We start from the raw sequence: 18,836 nt of genomic DNA on the forward strand, positions 1-18,836 counted from the left end.
CTATATATTTATTCACATAATGACTAGCCAATTATGTTCTGACAAAATAAATAATACAACAACAAAAAAAATTATTTACATACATAATATATGACCAAAATAGCCAAAACTGTTTTGGGGTATTTTTTATTTTTTTCAAAAGTTTCCAATGAAAAATTAAACAAAAAAAGGTGAAAAAAAAATCCAAAAAAATGGAAAAAATAAAAGCCTATATAAGTACCATTTTTACATTAAATATAATTCTATATTTACATATTTATCATAATGCTGGATTTATGAATGGGCAAACTTAAATACCCAAAATACGGGTAATAAAAATAGCGTCGCCTTAAAAAAATATAGCATGTAATGATCATAAAGCATAATTATGTATTATATATAAACGACGCATATATTTAATCCTAATTAATGCAATGGGTTTTGTAATAAATACGTAAAATATAGGATCTTACTGTAAATTTTTTTTTTTTTTAATTTTTTGGGTATAGTAAAAATAAATATTGTTAATGTTGTATTTAAATTTGTTTATATAAATATTATGAACAATTAATAATTTTTTTTTTCCCTATATTTATTTTATATATATTATATTTGAAAGTATGAAGGGGGAAATGCCAATGTTTTATTAACATTATTAAATATCCTTAATTTAATAAAGGGTTTATTACATGAGTTTGGGTTTGAAGCATAAATATGCATATTTCTCATAATATATAGTATACATTATTATTTATTTTAATTTTTTTTCCTGCAACGTCGTGTTATATATATATAATACATAATTCGGGAATACCATTTTGTATGCTTGCCAGCATATTTTTCCTTTGCCTTTTTCACGTGCCCCCATAATAAATAGTTTGTTTGCAAGATGAAAAGTTTGTATATTTTGTTTGAATGTTCAGCTGGGTATTTCTTACTTAAAGTAGAGGAATGGGAACAAATAGGAAATAATGAAAACCTTGAAAAAAAAATATTGGATAGTGATATATTTCATCAGATTGTTCAATTTTGCTCATTCATACCTTTTGAAACAGCCGAAACAGCATTAGATAATTTACTTAATATTAATGAAGGAAAAGCAACATCATTTTTATTAAATTTTTTAGAACAGAATTTACCAAGTAATAAAAGTCAATATGAATTAGGAGTAGCTGATCTTAATTTAGGAAAATTTTTATCAAACATTGGTTTTAATATTGTACATAATAATAATATATTAGAATTATTTAGAGCTTGTAGATTATTTTATTTAAAAAAAATAAAAAGTTATATTAATAATGCTGATATAGATATTAAAAATTTTAACATAGGTTTAGGTCATAGTTACTCAAGATCTAAACTTAAATTAGATCCAAGAAAGCAAGATAAATCAATTATTAACAGTATAGGAACTATTGAATCGCTAGATAAAAATATAAATGTTTTTAGTATGAGAGTTATTGAATGGTATAGTTGGCATTTTCCTGAGTTAAGAAAAATTGTAACAGATGTTTGTATGTATTGTAAATTAGTTATATTAATACAAATAAAAGAAAATTTTGATTTTGAAAATAATAAAGAACAAATTAATGAAATAACACAAAATGAAGAAATGACAGAAAGTATAGAAAAGGTAGCCAACTTATCAATAGGTCAAGAATTAACAGAAGAAGATTTAAATAATATTGTAAATTTTGCAAATGAAGTTATTAGGTTATCAAATACTAGAAATGTATTATGGAATTATTTAGATAAAAAACTTGATATTGTTTCACCAAATCTTAAAGAATTATTAGGTAATACATTAAGTGCTAGATTAATTAGTCATGCTGGGTCATTAGTAAATCTAGCTAAATGCCCATCAAGTAGTATTCAAATTTTTGGCTCAGAAAAAGCATTATTTAATTCATTAAAGGGAAATAAAAAAACACCAAAGTTTGGAATTTTATATAATTCTTCTTATATATCTAAAACACCTACAGCATTAAAAGGTCGAATGTCTCGATACTTATCATGTAAAAGTGCTATGGCTGCAAGAATTGATTCTTTTGCAGATGAGCCTACTAATTCTTATGGTATTGCATTTAAAAAACAATTAGAACATAAAATATTACATATGATCAAGGGAGTCAAACTTTCGAAAAATATAGATTATATTAATGAGGCTGAAAAAATTTATAAAAAACAAAATGGTGATGTCAATATTGACGATGTTGATGAGGAAGAAAGGAAAAGGTTGAAGAAGGCCAGGAAAGAGGAAAAAAAAAGAAGAAAGCTAGAAAAAAAAATGAGAAAGGAAAAAGAAAGAGCTGAAATGGAAAATGGGGAGAACCAAAATGAGGAAGACCAAGACGATAGGGATTGATCTTGTAAATAAATATTTGTGGATACATATACAAGTGTCTAATTAAAAGAAAACTTTTTGAAAATGTCAAATTCTCTATATTTTTTAAAATTTAATACTTATTTTAGTACATGTTTTAACGGTATAACTTTTTTTAAGTAACTATTTCAAACATTTAAATTTTATGTATTCCTATTTTGTGTATTCTTTATTTTTTAATTCAATGTTATAATTTTTTATATTGTAGTTTCTTTAAAGGTATATACATATTTGTTGCTTTACTTTTTTAACTCTGAAAAAACACTTTAATTTCTACAATTTTAATTTCTACCATTTTAATTATATTTGCGCATTTATGTTTTGGACAAAATGCACAAATTAAAAATTGATCATGCAATTTCGATATGCTATAATATTTTTAAACGTATTTGAGATCAGTAGGTATTAAATGGTTTGCCAACAGTTTAATAAAATTCCTGTTAATGACATATTTCGATGCTTATTGGGGGGATACTATTCAGGTATATCCCTTTTTATTAATCTTTGGTGTTAGTTTTAAGTTTTATGATTAAAAAAATAACATAGAAATGGGGGCAATACATGATATCCATAAATTAAATAGTTTGCTATAATTTTTCAAATACACAAAAAAAGAAAAAAAGGTGAATTGTTTCTGATAGGAAATGTATGCGGTATATATATGCGTGGATACACGCAGGTGCGCATTAAAAAAAAACAAACAAATATACATGTAAAAATCCATAAATAAATATGAACATGCATGTGTTTTATATGTATAACATTAAATGGTATAAATAAATTTACAAAAAAATAAAAATATGATTAGCCATATTTATCAAATATGCGCACATATTGTGTACTATCTTATGAAATTCATATGAATTGCCAACATTGAACATGCTATGTGATCAGTATATGTGTGCAACGGTGGTTTAGCTATATTATCACTAAAAATAAATATCATTAAACAGTGAAAAAAATATGAACTGTGCATAATATAGCTAATATTTTAAATAATATTCCTCATTTTTTCTTAACAGTTTTTTTTTTCCAGCCATTTTCTTTACTCATATAAAGCCAAATAGTAATCATAGGATACCCAATGCAATTTATTTCTGCACAAGTCAGAATTTTTATCTTTTAATTTTTCGAGAATAAATTTCATATGTTTTGGATTTATATAATAAACATTTTCACCATTTGCTACACTTTTAATAATTTCTTTTTCTTCTAAGCATGCAACAATATCATAAGTTTCGATACTTGTAATTTCAGACAATTCTTGAATAGATAGTTGTTCATAATTTATTAAAACTTTTAATAAAGTTTCATACCAATAAGCCATATAGGATGCTGCGCCTAAATCTGAAAGAGGTCTTTCTGGTGTCCCTGTTCTTTTTTCAGTTTGTGATAAAAAATAGCTAAAATTAATAAGAAATTTTCCATATCCTTTTTTTTGATGTTGCGGTAATGTTAATATACAAGATACATTATTTTTTGAATATTTTTCTTTTGAAAAATAGCCAGTTATGTGATATCCATATTCATCAAACTCAGTAATAACATAAAAGAGAAATAAATTAACTCTATGTTTTAATGTTTTATGATCAAGGAAAAGTTTAGATAAAAAACATAAATTTTCACAATAAATTCGAAAATAATTCCCATCAATTTCAAAAATAGATATTTTATCATTCCGATAAATTTCATTTCCAGGAGGATGTCGTATTTCACATATTTCTGTATGTCTAATTAATTCAACATTTTCTTTAAAAAATGATAAGCAAAATTCACATATATATAAAATATCAATATTTTGATATTCTTTTGGATAAGGAGAAAAATACCATGTATCAATTAAATATTTTCCAAATCTTATTTGATTTATAGTTTTAAGTTTTGTATTTTCTTCATGCTCTCTTAAATATTCTTTATCTATACCAGCATGTTCATGATCAGAATCACAATTATCATCTGTATTTCTTATTACTGGATATTCATCATTAGGTTCATTATCTAATGATCGTAAATTTTCATGAGAAATCCAACAATCTAATCTTCTATCAAACTTTTCCCAATGTACATAATAATCATAATCACTTTCTTTCATTACATTGTTGGTTGTATTTTCATTACTTATTTTATTTAATATATCATTTTTATTTACATTTAATGGAAAAATTAAATTTGTATCATTCAAAATTTTATTTTTAGGTCTTGCATAAACGATCGAGCATTGTCGCCATACTTTATTTAAGGGATAAAGTCCCCATAATACTTGTTTCACTGGTAAAGCATTTGGAAATAATAAAGCATATGTATCATTAAACTTTGATGATGATGCTATCGATTTCCCTGTATTCCTATGTTTAGTATTACTTCCTTTTGTGTTTTTAGTCTTGCCGCTTGTATTTGTGTTATTAGATATACCTTTTCCTTTAGTGGTATGACTTGCAGATTTGGCTCCTTTGTTTATCCCACTAGTTTTATTAACATGTAAACTTTCATGTTTGCTCCCACCCATCGTGAGCCCATTCTCATGAAGAGGGACTTAGCACATGCATATGTATGTTACTTGTGTTTATACTTGTACTTACACAATTTAAGCCTATTTTTATGATATAACATATGAAAAAAATTTTAAACAATTAACTAAAAAAATATTGTTTACAAGCCATTCATTTATTTCATAATCCAATGGCAAAAGTATAATTAAAAGCTATGGAAAAAAAAAATAAAAAAAAAAAAACAAAAGTAAGCTTAACACTTATTTTGTTTTTTTATTTTAATTATTTTATTTTGTTATTTTTTATTTTGTCATTTTTTGTCATTTTTTATCATTTTTTATCATTTTTATTTTAATGCCAAAGGAAGAAACAAGCAAATTCTCTCAATTTTTATCCACAAATATTTGGATTAATGAAAAGGCTTTTGGTCATATATAATATATGCAATTTCGGAATAATTTATTACAAATTTTTTTTTTTCATTTTCCCTTTTAAAGATATGTATAAAATTGTAATATATTTTTATGATACATTTTCTATGATATATATTCATTAATTATGTTCAAAATTAATTGTAACTCGAATTATGTATTAAAATTTATATCCTTTTCATTTTGATATATAGTATAACATAATCATTTGCTAATAATTTTTTACAACCTCATATTTATCATAAGGACATATATACAATTGTGTGCAAATACAAATATCTAATGTTACGTATTTTCTAATATTCTATAATATAAATAAAATACATGATAGTACTTTTTTATTTTAATTTTTTTATTCTGTAAACATTTATAAGTTACATTATGTTCAACAAAAAAAAAAAAAAAAAAAAACTAATAAAACATAAATTAGTAAAATAAAATTGCCATTACAACTGTTATAATGTATATATTTATGTAGTATTTATAAAATATTTTTAAAACAAAAAAAATAAATTTTACAAATAAGCATTATGTATATGATAAGGCAAAACAAAGTAGTCTTAATATTTTTAATAAAAAAAAATGTTAGACATAAAACTCAAATAAAAACTATAGCAACATTTATATAATCCTTATAATGTATACTTCTCTTCTTTTGCTAACAAACAATCTAATAGTTTATATTAATAGTTTTCCTCTAAGCCTGTTGGTCTTTTCCATATATCCACCTAAAAGAAAGAAAATGACAAAACAATGTAACTACAATCTGGTCGCTCGAAACGGAGCTATTTTATGGGGGAAAACCAAATTAAGCACACATATGTAATCACCCTCTTTTTATTATTACTTTTTCAGTATGTCAATATAGGATATATTGGGTTCGTTTGATAAGCTTAGTTCTCTAAAAATGGAAAAAATACGTAAAGTTTTGTTTAGTAAAATACTTATAACATGATATGCATAAAATTTACTACCCTTTTTTATCATGTATGTTATTTTTTTTGTTTACTTTTGTAAATATTCCATTTCTTGATCAGTCAAATGGTCACCAAAATATTTTAGTATGGGCATAAACAAGTCCTTATGCATATATCCAGTTTTCTATTAATTTAAAAAAATATATATATATATTTATTTACAATTTTCAGACACTATTTTATACTCTTTCCTCCATTTTGTGCATAATTAATCATACCTTAACATCCCAAATTTCAAAAAAAGTTATCATATTTTTTAAAGCGTCTTCTTCATTTATAATAAATGGCTTAATAAAAGTTACAAACTCATCTATGGCTATTGGTTCTTTATCTTTTAGTTCCTCCATTTTGCTACGCGTTAGTACTACATTCTGTATAAAAAAAAATAAAAAATTAAGCTTATACTTTTAATAATTTGCATTTATATACGTAGACATACATAGACGTATTGACTTTTTCTGATCTTACCGATTTGTACATAATATCGACGCAGTCCTCAAACTTTAGCTTATCAGTCTAATAAAAAAAAAAAATAAAGAAAAAAAAAGCATTTTGCACTTTTGCAAGAACAAATATGTAGCTATATTTTATTCATTTCACTGTTTCTTACATTTTTATTTTTTATAAGTTCTTGTATTTTTTCAATTTTTTCCACTTCCACATTTATATCTTGATTATTTTGGGGGTCTACTTCATTAATAGAATTATCCCCTTTTTCAATTACTTCTGTTTCAGGTTTGTCTAAATTTTCTGTTTCATTTTTTTGATCTGTCAAGCTTGGAATTTTATTAACAGATTCCTTGGGTTTATTTTCATTCATATGCTTTGTTATAAACTCTTGATGAGCTTTTAACTTTCCTTTAAGCATATTATTAGGTAAAAATAATTTATCATTATTATTCTTCAACGCGTTATTACTTTCGAGGACTTTTTTTACTAAATCGTTGTACTGTAAAAGTAAGAATAAAAGCAATAAAAATAAAACATGCAAAAAACAAAGTAAGTAAAAAACAAGCAAAGTATGTCTAAAAAAAAAGGAAAATGCTTACCTTTTTCTTGTCTTTGATAAAATTTGTTTTATACTTATTGGCATTATCATCTTCGTATATAATCTTTTCCATGGTTGTCATAATTTGGTGATAATCTTCCAAAATCTAATTGAATAATAAAATGAAAAAAAAAAAAAAAAAACATATATTGCTTTGCATACACATATAATGTAAAAACTTCAAACATTTAAAAGACAATAAAAAATTTTGTAATACCTTGATCATCATATTATTATTCTTTGTTATTTCCTTTTTATATGAATATATTTCGTTTTGAGCTTCTTTTTTTTCTTTTATTTCATTTTTTAACTCTTGTAACTTTATGTTTAATTCTTCATTTAAGTACTGTTAAAAAGGTATAAGTTTATGCATATATAAAACAGTTGCTTAAAAAATGTAACTATTCTTTTTTTTCAACTTTTTATGGCTATCTCGGGTTTATCTACTTACATTTATGTGGTGCTCACAATAGCATATGCTCATTTCGAGCTCCTTAATTTTTTTCCTGTAAAAATAAAGAGAACCCAAATTGTATATAAACTCATCAATCCATTTTGACACTATTCAAAAGGTATCTATAATGAATAGCTATTTTTCACTTTCATAAAAATATATATGTATTAAAATTTACATGTTCAGCATTTCAGTTGCAATTGATAAATCCGTTTGTGTTTTGGCAGATTTTATCGCGTCCATTAAGATTATTTTGTCCCCCTTAAAAGTGTGTATATAAATAATTAATATTTGTAAAAAAGGTTAGGAAATATTAAATTATTTTATTTCAAATATACATATGTATGCGTGTGCATTACCCCAATTTGTTCACAGCATGAGACAATATTTTCCAAGGCCATTTTATATTCGAGAAATGAGTACTTCAACATTTTCATCTTCATTTGTGTTTTTTTACTAAAAATAAAGAAAACAACAAACAAAAAATATAATCACATATAAGGAATAACTATTTATATATCTACACCAATGTTGCATTTATTTCATATGTATATATATAACTATTTTGTTGAAACCTTTGGTGGTAATAGGAATTGCATATCTTTGCCATATCTTCATTTTTTTTTTTTTCAACGATAAACTTATTTCGATTTAGCTTGCTAAACGGGAAAGAAATTAAAAAAAGATAAAATAGTGTCAACAATACTATAAAAAAGCGAGGACTGATCATACAAAATAAAAAACTAAACATACAATAATACACCGAATAAATGAACAAAATAAATATTCCACTTTTATGCATATATTTTTTCATAATTATTTTTTACGTTTGTTCCATTATATTTTCTATAACATTATTTTGGGTATCTATAATATCTTTCTTTTCTTTAATTTTAGATTGATATTTTTTTATCAGACGAAGAACATCATGTATGTCTTCTTTGGTGTAAAAAGCTCCTGACTGTAAATAAATATTTTTTTTTTTACAATTTTTACATGAACAAGTCAGAAAAAATAATCATATATGATAATCATGAAAAATGTGAAAATAAATAATACCTTAATAAGTTCAAGATCAATCTTGATGTCCATTCTTTCCTTAAGATCGTCATATTCCTTTTTAAGGGATTCATATTTATTTTTATAAATTATATCATTATCTTTTTCTCTGAAAATGTGAAAGTTTTAAATCATATCATAACTATCTATTTTAGTGTATATAATATTTTTTACTCATTTTTTTAGCTATACAAATAATTCATGTGTTTAAAATTATAAAATTTTCATAAATTAAAATAAAAAATTACCCATGGCTTTTAGATTTTTTTTTTGAGGAATATATTCCTAATGGTTGTATAATTTTTTCAATGTCCGTTGTGTGCATTTTACTTTTTAAGGAATTTAAATAATCGGCATCATTTACAATTTTTGTTATTTTGTCAAATTCCTATCATTTAAGAAGAAAAAATATAATTTTATTAATTTATGTTATCATACATTTTCTTATTTTTATATGTAATTATATCTTTCCAATAGCCATAATATTATAACATCACTACATGAGTATGTATATATACACTAATTAAAAACAACACCAGAAAAATATTATTGAAACGTATATTATTCTATATTTTTTTTATATAAGACCTTTTCTTTTTTTGTATGCTGATTTTTGTTCCCGTCTTTGTATAAAATACAGTCATTTTTTATCCTATAGGTTGACAATTTAAGAAATTTTATAAAAATATTTTAATTTCTTGTATGTATAAATCAAAAAGAAACCCAATTAAAAATGACGCACATATATGCATGTCTATATTATTATTATTACATATTATAGTCTATTTGTTGGGTTGCTCGATCCTGATTGTAGGTAAATAAAACGGGAAGCCATATGTGCAAAAGTTTATCATAAAATGGGTACCAATTTTACATTAATATATAGGAGAAGGCAAAAAATGTAGTAGGTGGGCATACACAAAAATATGTATATACAAATGGACGTTTTATTATTGTTTTCTTTCCTACTAATAAAGAGATTGCTTCGGTATTGACGTCATTGTAAAAATACACTGAGTCATCTCGGAAAAGGGATGTATTTTTCCTTTCATTAACATTTTTAATTTTATTGGTTTTTGGGGTATATATATTTTGTATAATACTCCCCTTTAATGTTTCCATATTTATAGATTTTGTTTTGTCATATATATATGTATATGATTTGTTCGATAATATTACTATCTCATTTATTTGGTGTTTTATAATTTGTATATAAATATAATACCATTATTTGTACATATTTAAAATATGTATATAAAAAATACCGGAGTACATATTAAAATTCTATGTAGTGCAATCTACATAATGCTTAATATTTATTCGGTGTAGACATAATAATTATTTTGTTGACAATTAAAATTAATATGGAATATAGTGGACATGGAGAAATATATTTTGAAAAATTAATAACATGGGTATTATATTGTTGCATTTAAAAATTCATACATAATAGTAATAAAAAATGTTTAAAAAAATATAAAATAAATGTAGTAATATTATAAATATAATATATATATATGTAGTTATTTATTTGTATGGAAATTACACAGCGGCAATATTTAAATTATATTTTGTTTTTTTTAGAATGCTATACCTGCACACATTTGTTTTCCAAAAATATGCGCACAATCTTAGGAATAACATTTTTTTTATGTAAAAATATTTTTATTTTCCATTTAAAATATTTACATTAATTGTTCTAAGAACTTTTATATATTAGTCACATTACTATTATTTTACTATTTCATTATTTCACTATTTTTTTCAATGAATTATGTTACAATTTGTCTGTTGTTATAAATTTTTTTCCCAAATATTTTCCCAATTTAAATGCACATATAATATTTTTTTTGTAGTATATTTTATAGCTATATGTATTAGTAATATTTTTTTTTATTTCATGGTCAGGTTAAAATGTTCCATTATTTTTTTTTTTGAATTATTCTGTGTAACAAAGTTGATACTTCACATGTATGTAATATATTTTAATTTTATTTTTTATGATAAAAAAATATGACCATGCAAGGTTATTATTTATAATTCTACATAATTATATTTCATTTCATAAATACAAAAGTATGCACAAATTTAATACCTCCTCTTCTCTATTTAGGTGTAGATTTATGTGAAACAAAAAAAGAGAATAATAAAGGCCAATTTTCATATAATTTTAAGAATTCTAGAAATGCTAATGATATTCTTAATTCTTACTTGTTCATATAAATAAATTTTAGCTAGCCATTATAAACTATAACTCCAAATAACAACATTAAAATCGCTTGACACTGTTGCAAACTTTCCATTCTTCATATCTTCACATGTCTCCAACATAGACAGTTGTAAAATGCTATTAGAATGTGCAACAATTTCTCCAATAATTTCATTACCATTCAATTCATCACACTCTTGTTCTATATCCTTAATACTTTTTTTATCGTAAAAAAAGTCTACACTCAAATTTTTAATAATAAACTCTGGGAGTACAACTCGAGAAATAATCCATTCGTTATTTATGCATTCTATAATAATTGGAAACACCTCATAGCCATACTGAAAAAAAATATGTACCAAATAACTATATTTATAACATTTATTAAGATACAAATAATACCACAGTTGTAGTTACTTTATAATTTTCTTATTTATAAATATATAGAGAATAAATGTGTGCATTCCATAAATTTATAAAAATAAAATATATATACAAAACTTTATTTAAGCTTTTTTATTTTTGGTTTCATACGACTAATAATCTTTCGTCATCTAGGAACAAACATTTTTGTAGTGTCTGGCCAACCCATGTAACGGACTGAGTATTAATTGGGGATTTTAAAAAATCCGAAATTATTATTTTTTGCTTTTTACAGCTATTATCAAAACTGCTAGCTAAAAAAAAAATATATAGCTATAAATTTTATTTTATTTATATTTTTTTTTTTTTTGTTAAAAATTATTTGGTACCGATTATCGCTACTTTTTCGTTTGACAAAGAAAACGAACTGTGGCATAAAACATATCCTGTGTATTCAATCTGCTCTAAGTGAATTGTAATAAATACATATTTTAAAGATTAATTAATAAAAAAGAAGAAGTTATATATATATATATTTAACCTTATTTATTATGGCATTATTTTTAAATTGTCTTTCTGCGATACATTCCTCAAATTTTTTATACAGCCTGAGAAAGAGGGACATACAAACATGTATATGTACTTATTCCATCTCGGAAAATAAATACACAAATATAGTAAACAAATTATTAAAAAATGAATTAAATATTAAACTTACTTTAAATTGTCCTTATTATTAGCTTCTTCATCCACAACATTTGGTGTGTATATTAATAATGATGTTGAATCTAGAGAGGTAGTAGACAATATGTAACCTTTGAAAATGGGATAAAATTTTACGGTTATCTTATTTTTTTATTTAAATTTGTTCACAATTTAGCAATGTCACAATGAAAGAAAGAGAAATGGAGAAAAAAAAATAGAAAAAGATAAAAAGGAATACCGAATGAGCTCCAATCTAAAAATAGAATACTCCCAGTATGATTTTCAATTTTTTTTATAATCCATTTTTGTTTGTCTTTTAATGAACAAATAAATATAGCCCCAGATGAAAATCCAATTGCAAATGCATTGGCATGTGGGTGCCAACAAACACATGTTGGTAATTCTTCTGTTGGTATATTAACATTAGTACATTCCCATTTTTCTTTTTGATTTTTTTTAAATATGACACATTTCATATCAATAGTAACTATAAGCAATTCATTTTTTGCTGACCATTCAAGTCCTATAATTTTATTTCTACTCTGTATTATGATTAAGTAAATTTATATATATTTAAAATAATGTATAAATGTACATATATATATAACACATTGTAGTACAAAAGTATTAATAAGTACATAATTGTTTATAAAAAAAAGAATATCAATGTTTTAAATGTTTTTTTTTATATAATTTATTCAACTTACACCGGTGTATAGAATATCAAAATAAATAATTTCGGTATTAATTATTTTATATAGAACTATGTTGTTTTTTGTATTAACAACAGCTATTAACATATCCTTTTTATTGGGTGACAATTTTATTGGTATATTATATTCTTCATCGGGAATGGAATATTTTACACAATTACATTTTAAATATTCAATCATTATTTTATAAGATTGTTTTATTTTTTTGTGTCCTTAACATGAAATTGTGCATATATGTGTGTATGGATAAGTAGGTAACAAATATATGCCAGTGTTTTATATAAATATGTTATTTACACCTTTTTATTATACTAATTAAAAAAATGTGTAGTTATGTAGCCAGTGTATATACATATAATAAAAAATGGTGAAAGTCTATTATGCATGCATATTTCCTTGGTTATTCATTTTATATTTCTATTCATTGCTTATGAAGTATGCTAATTTGAATAGCCAGACGGACACGGAAAAAGGTGTACTATGCAATAAGACTATTATAAATAAAATAAGTGTAAAAAACAGAAATTTTTTTTAATTATTTCAAAAAAAAAAACATAAAAATGAGAAAGACAAAATTTAAACGAATAAAAATAATAACTTATAAATAAATATACATACATATTGATTTGCAAATATTTGGTTAAATACCGTGAAAAAGATTTCATAAATATTGATTATATATATTTTTTGTTTCAAATTGTAGCTTAAAAAAATGAGTGTCCTTTTTTTTTATACATGCCTTCTTAAAGCACTTGTTTTATTTCCATATTATGCACACTGTAACTATAACATAAAAATTCAAAAATTAAAATTTGAATCGAAAACAGAGCAATGTAATAAAGAAGTGGAATTATTTGGAGAAAATGATATGTTCTTAATTAAAAATAATAGCAATATTTATTTGCAAATTCAAGATAATAATACCGTTATAAACAATTTAAATGTTTATGGAACTATACACACTAATGATTATTTATTTGCTCTAAATAGTCAATGGAAATTATATCATATTGATACCTTTGATAAAAAGGATAATAAATGGGTTCCTTCGGTACGTAAATTACTTTCTATAATTATAAAAAATGAAAAAATTCTAATAAAAATAAACTTATATAAGCATGCCAAATCATTAAGACAAATGACACAATATGTTGTACATCTATATATATCTCATATTTATTATTTTGCTTATCTTTGAAGGATATAAGTACTTGTGGGAATTCTCCCGATACATTTCTTGGAGGACCATGGTACTTGAAAAAATACAAAATAATATTATAAAAAATGTAAAAAAAAAAATTATATATAATCTATATTTTATCTTATGAAGTAAATTTGGGGCAATTGAAGCTTACACCAAAATTACAAACATACCAAAACATGAAAAATTAAAAATAAAAATGAGGATTCATTTTTTTGATACCTGGGATGATGAGTCTTTATTTTTACAAGTTGATGATAAAATTATTTGGACAGGTATGCAAAAAAATATATGTACATATGTTTGTAAATTGTATAAAATTGTGAATATTTTATCTTTAAATGTTTTTTTATTTTTACTTTTCAACAGAGTCTCACAAATCTAATGATACACCGGTAGTGCCTTAACTAGCTTATTTCGAAATCACCATTTCAGAAATATATTTAAATAAAATATTTTATTTGTAGTCAACCATTTTGGGAATCGATGTGTGCGGAAAAGATACCCCAGACAGATTATCAGTGCTCAAAACAAAAATTTTATTTCTCATAATATGTAGACAAAAATGTTATCCCTATTTTACTTATTAATTTTACTTATTAATTTTATTTCTTAACTTTTTAGGTCCCTATTGACGCCGAATTTGAGCACTCCGCGGGTATAAAAAATAGAGTAGCAAAAATCCCGTACATATGCTATGATACAAATTTTTTACTTCCTTAATTTTACAGATTCGATGAGCATATTATTAGGAAGTACTCTAAAAAAAACAACAGACTCATGTGTAACGTCATGGGGAATAGACGATTTGGTTGTCTATTATAAATGAGGTTAAGGGGGTTCAGGGTTTAGTTGTGATTATTTGAAAAGTTAGAAAAAAAAATGGAAAAAATGTAGAAAAAAATGTGGGAAAAAAATGTGGGAAAAAATTGCAAAATAAAGATACAAATCGATATCCGAATAATATGGTGAACAAATGAAACAAACTACAAAACGCGTCACAAATGTTTTTTCATTTCCTTTTAAAGGGTGCCCAAACAAATAGGGATTTTTCTTTAACTTATTATGTAGTGGCTATTGTTTATGTCTAAGGGGAGTCATATTTAGAGAACTTATAACTGACCGAGAATAGCCTCATAAGTTAAACCTTCAGCATTTTTTTTATGTATATTTACTCCGGCATTTATTAAAAATTTAATTATTTCCATTTTGCCAGAATAAGCAGCTATATGTAATACTGAATCTCCAAAGGAATCTTCTTCATTAATATTTGCACCGGCTTTTATTAAAAATTTGACAATCTCTAAAAATCCTCTATCACATGCATAATGTAATGGTGTTAGTCCATCTCTGTTTTTTGCATTTATTAAATCTGGATGAGCTTTAATTGTTTTTTTAATTAATGACATATTTTGTGAAACAATATAATTACATAATATATCTGATAAACTTTCTTCCGAATCTTTTGTAACTGAATTATTACTTCCAAAAAATCGATCTGTCAATGGTTTCATTTTACTTATATTTTTTTTTAAATCAATTTGAAAATTAGAATTAGAAGTTTCTACACCATTAGGAAATAATTCATTAAAATATTTTACATATAAATATTTACAAACTTTTTTATTTAATCCTTGACAATTTCTCCAAGCATTTAATTGCTCAGCTTTAATCATTTCATCATTATGCAGTGATGAAGATTTACTATCACTTTTTATATCACCGAATGTTATTTGTTTATATAATCCATATAAATATATCCATTGTTCAAATTGTAATTTTGCTTGAACAATTTTAACAGCATTACTTGCTTGATTAAATTTTTCTTCTAATTCTTTATCACTCATATCTATTGTTACATTTTTATCAATTTTAGGCATTTTTAATAATCTGTATTTTCTATATAATATTATGCCTTCCTTAATTAGCCATTCTTTTACTTCATTAAATTTTTTTACAAGTTCTCCATCATTTTCTCGATTATATTTATTCAATGCATATGCTATAGCTATTATCGATGCGATATTGAAAAAGCAAAATGATTTACGCGGTGTAAGAATCATTTTCTTTTTTAAATATATAAAGAAAAGCTGATCAAATAGGTTGTATGTCTTTAGCTAGCTGGCTAGCTATAAATAAAAAAAAAAAAAAAAAAAGAAAAAAGGCAAACGTCAATTTAATACCGTGGTATTGTTTTATTTTGGAAAGGGTTTAAAAACTTTGTGAATGAATTGTCTGGTGATTTGGAATGTTTGTACATATGTAGCAGTCTTTATGTATTCTCTTAAAGTATAATATAAATTTGTAAGAAGTTCTGAAAAATGTTACAGTTTTGACTTGAAATATATGTGTGCGTTCAAAGGCTACATGATAAATTGGAGTAATACATAAAAATATTTTTCCTCATAATTGCATTAAAATGGGATTAAGAAGATATAACAAAGGGAAAAACAGAAAATAAAACCAAACAAGTATATAAAAAATAAACAAAACAAATAAAACAAAACCAAACAAATGAAAGAAAGGAAAAAAAATTGTATGTTTTATAAATGTTCAATACAAAATATAATAAAAATACATATATAGTATGTGATAAAAAAAAATAAAAATATATATATAAAAAACGCCTTTTATTATTTTTACGTTTTCCTAAAAATTAAATCGATTAATCACCTTCATCGTGATGATATTTATTTGTTTTATATTTTTTTATTATTATTATTGTATTTATATTTTTGTGTTATATATATATATTTTTTATATGTATATTTTTTTTTATTTTTATTGCGGGAAAACGGGAAAAGGAATTTCCGTTTAGACCTGTTTTATTATAGATATATGATTAGCAAAAAAAATAAAAAAAATTTTTAAAAAAATAAAGAAATATTAAGTAGTAAAATAATAATAAAATAATAATTAAGACATTCAAAATTCATTGTTACAATTTCCCAACATATGCACCAACTTCCCTCTTTTTCTTTTTATATATAAAATTAAAATGATAGCATGGTTTTATATATATAACATTTTCCACTATCATAATTAAGAAATATAAAAAAATAATTTAAATAAAATGTGCATATAATAATATGTATCAACAAGATAAGCAAATGAATATATTATGAGCAATCATTCACTTATTTGATTCTTCTATTTTTCTGCATTTATATGTACGCTGTTTTTTTTTTTTTTTTTTTAAATTTATATACTTTTATAATTAATGTTACATTCTGTTCTTTTTAATTAAATATGTCAATGTTGTCATAATTTTAATATATTGTATGAATGTTTAAATCATAGCAATAAGAGAAAAAAGGAAAACGCGGGAGCAACACTATTGGGCGGTTTACTAATGGCATACATACATAACCACTACCATAGATAGTGAAATAAAGAAAAACCAGATATACATACAAGTGAAATAAGATAAAAATGGAATCTGTTGGGGACGAGGTAAACGATTTTTTTTGCAACCTTGCGAATGTAATAGATGAAGAAGATATTAACAAAATTTTGAAAAAGAAGAAAACTAAAATGGAAAAAAAGAAAGAAAAGAGAGAAAGATTAAAAGAAAAACGTAAAAAAAATAGACCCGAAGAAAAAAAAAAAAAAAAATATAAAAAAAGAATCGAATTATTAAAAATGTTAGAAGGATTAAATGAAGAAGAACAAATAAGATTTTTAAAGGAAAGAAAATTATTACAAAAAAAAAAACAAGAAGAAAAAAAAAAATTTTTAGAGAAGTGTTATAATGAAGGATATAAAATATGTTTTAATTGTAGTTTCTTAAATTTTATGGGAGAAAAAGAAATATCAAGTTTAGCTAAACAAATTTTTCTTTCTTATCATTACATGATTAAAAATAAAGTTCCTATACAATTTCATTTTTCTCATTTAAAAAGTGATGATCTATTATTTTTACAACTACAACAAAAATATTCTTTAAAAACATGGAAAGTTCATATAAATACAAAAAATTATTGGGAATTTTTTGAAAAAAACAAGATTGTAGTTCTGTCTCCTGATGCAACAGAGGTATAAGATAAGACTCTATCAATCATACATATACACTTTGAAAATTTATAAAGATGTTTGTATAATGTCTATATTGGTTGTTTGATAAATATTTCCATTTTTTTTTCTCATAGGAATTAACAGAATTAAATAAAGACGAGGTGTATATAATATCTGCACTTGTTGATAGGAGCATTTCGAAGGTTCGTCAATAATACATATATAATGTGTTCCTATATAATATACTTATTATCAAATATTTATTGTATTTATAATTTTCCTTTTCTTTATTTGTTTATCTTAGAACTTATCTTTTTATCAAGCCTCTTTACAAAATGTAGTAACAAAAAAATTGCCTTTAGAGGTAAGGGAAAATATACACACATATTTATCCAACAATTTGATAGCATATTTATCCAACAATTTTATAACATATTTATCCAACAATTTTATAACATATTTATCCAACAATTTTATAACATATATATTTGCACTATTTGTATGTTTACTCTTATATATATTTTCTTTTTTTATGTGTAGAAATATATTAAGAAGAAAAAGAGCAACGTTCTGAATGTCAACACAGTGGTTGAAATTTTAATAACTTATTTACAAATCAAAGATTGGAAAAAAGTTTTTGAAAAATGTTTACCACAAAAAAAAGTTTTATGTTTTCTTGACGAATAGTTAATATGAAGAAAAAAAATAATTAATTAATTTTAGAGATGGATGGAAAAAAAACAAAAAGGAAATATGCATAACACAATTCAATGATGAAATTATATTTTTCTCAATCAGTTTAAACTGATAA

The 18,836-nt window shown here is 23.5% G+C and overlaps 7 protein-coding genes across 7 annotated transcripts; 3 read left to right on the forward strand and 4 right to left on the reverse strand.

Moving 5' to 3' along the window:
* Positions 1-868: 868 nt before the first annotated feature.
* On the forward strand, positions 869-2,344 carry PVVCY_0901670 (nucleolar protein 56, putative; the record flags this gene model as incomplete). The annotated part of the gene is made up of 1 exon (XM_008626508.1): positions 869-2,344. The coding sequence occupies one exon, from the start codon at positions 869-871 to the stop codon at positions 2,342-2,344; it is 1,476 nt and encodes a 491-aa protein (XP_008624730.1).
* A 1,063-nt stretch (positions 2,345-3,407) lies between these two features.
* Positions 3,408-4,868, reverse strand: PVVCY_0901680 (histone acetyltransferase, putative; the record flags this gene model as incomplete). Its single annotated transcript, XM_008626509.1, has 1 exon — positions 3,408-4,868. One exon carries the CDS (start codon positions 4,866-4,868, stop codon positions 3,408-3,410), a length of 1,461 nt encoding a protein of 486 aa, XP_008624731.1.
* A 1,111-nt stretch (positions 4,869-5,979) lies between these two features.
* PVVCY_0901690 (myosin light chain B, putative) lies at positions 5,980-9,942 on the reverse strand (the record flags this gene model as incomplete). The annotated part of the gene is made up of 18 exons (XM_037634328.1): positions 5,980-6,010; positions 6,130-6,183; positions 6,292-6,383; positions 6,478-6,630; positions 6,728-6,775; positions 6,870-7,208; positions 7,309-7,413; positions 7,525-7,653; positions 7,759-7,813; positions 7,940-8,022; positions 8,121-8,217; positions 8,337-8,420; positions 8,589-8,722; positions 8,821-8,929; positions 9,069-9,208; positions 9,409-9,472; positions 9,593-9,624; positions 9,790-9,942. The coding sequence occupies 18 exons, from the start codon at positions 9,940-9,942 to the stop codon at positions 5,980-5,982; spliced, it is 1,902 nt and encodes a 633-aa protein (XP_037490437.1).
* A 1,119-nt stretch (positions 9,943-11,061) lies between these two features.
* PVVCY_0901700 (actin-related protein 2/3 complex subunit 1, putative) lies at positions 11,062-12,990 on the reverse strand (the record flags this gene model as incomplete). The annotated part of the gene is made up of 7 exons (XM_008626511.1): positions 11,062-11,370; positions 11,564-11,706; positions 11,782-11,851; positions 11,934-12,000; positions 12,111-12,207; positions 12,336-12,639; positions 12,805-12,990. The coding sequence occupies 7 exons, from the start codon at positions 12,988-12,990 to the stop codon at positions 11,062-11,064; spliced, it is 1,176 nt and encodes a 391-aa protein (XP_008624733.1).
* A 532-nt stretch (positions 12,991-13,522) lies between these two features.
* PVVCY_0901710 (conserved Plasmodium protein, unknown function) lies at positions 13,523-14,840 on the forward strand (the record flags this gene model as incomplete). The annotated part of the gene is made up of 7 exons (XM_008626512.1): positions 13,523-13,861; positions 14,011-14,060; positions 14,141-14,286; positions 14,381-14,406; positions 14,479-14,532; positions 14,636-14,669; positions 14,743-14,840. 7 exons carry the CDS (start codon positions 13,523-13,525, stop codon positions 14,838-14,840), a joined length of 747 nt encoding a protein of 248 aa, XP_008624734.1.
* A 283-nt stretch (positions 14,841-15,123) lies between these two features.
* On the reverse strand, positions 15,124-16,074 carry PVVCY_0901720 (acyl-CoA-binding protein, putative; the record flags this gene model as incomplete). Its single annotated transcript, XM_008626513.1, has 1 exon — positions 15,124-16,074. The coding sequence occupies one exon, from the start codon at positions 16,072-16,074 to the stop codon at positions 15,124-15,126; it is 951 nt and encodes a 316-aa protein (XP_008624735.1).
* Positions 16,075-17,443: 1,369 nt separating this feature from the next.
* On the forward strand, positions 17,444-18,712 carry PVVCY_0901730 (tRNA m(1)G methyltransferase, putative; the record flags this gene model as incomplete). The annotated part of the gene is made up of 4 exons (XM_008626514.1): positions 17,444-18,046; positions 18,160-18,228; positions 18,330-18,389; positions 18,566-18,712. The coding sequence occupies 4 exons, from the start codon at positions 17,444-17,446 to the stop codon at positions 18,710-18,712; spliced, it is 879 nt and encodes a 292-aa protein (XP_008624736.1).
* Between the last annotated feature and the right edge of the window lie 124 nt (positions 18,713-18,836).

Source organism: Plasmodium vinckei (genome assembly GCF_900681995.1).
Source record: "Plasmodium vinckei vinckei genome assembly, chromosome: PVVCY_09".
NCBI classification, from domain to species: domain Eukaryota; phylum Apicomplexa; class Aconoidasida; order Haemosporida; family Plasmodiidae; genus Plasmodium; species Plasmodium vinckei.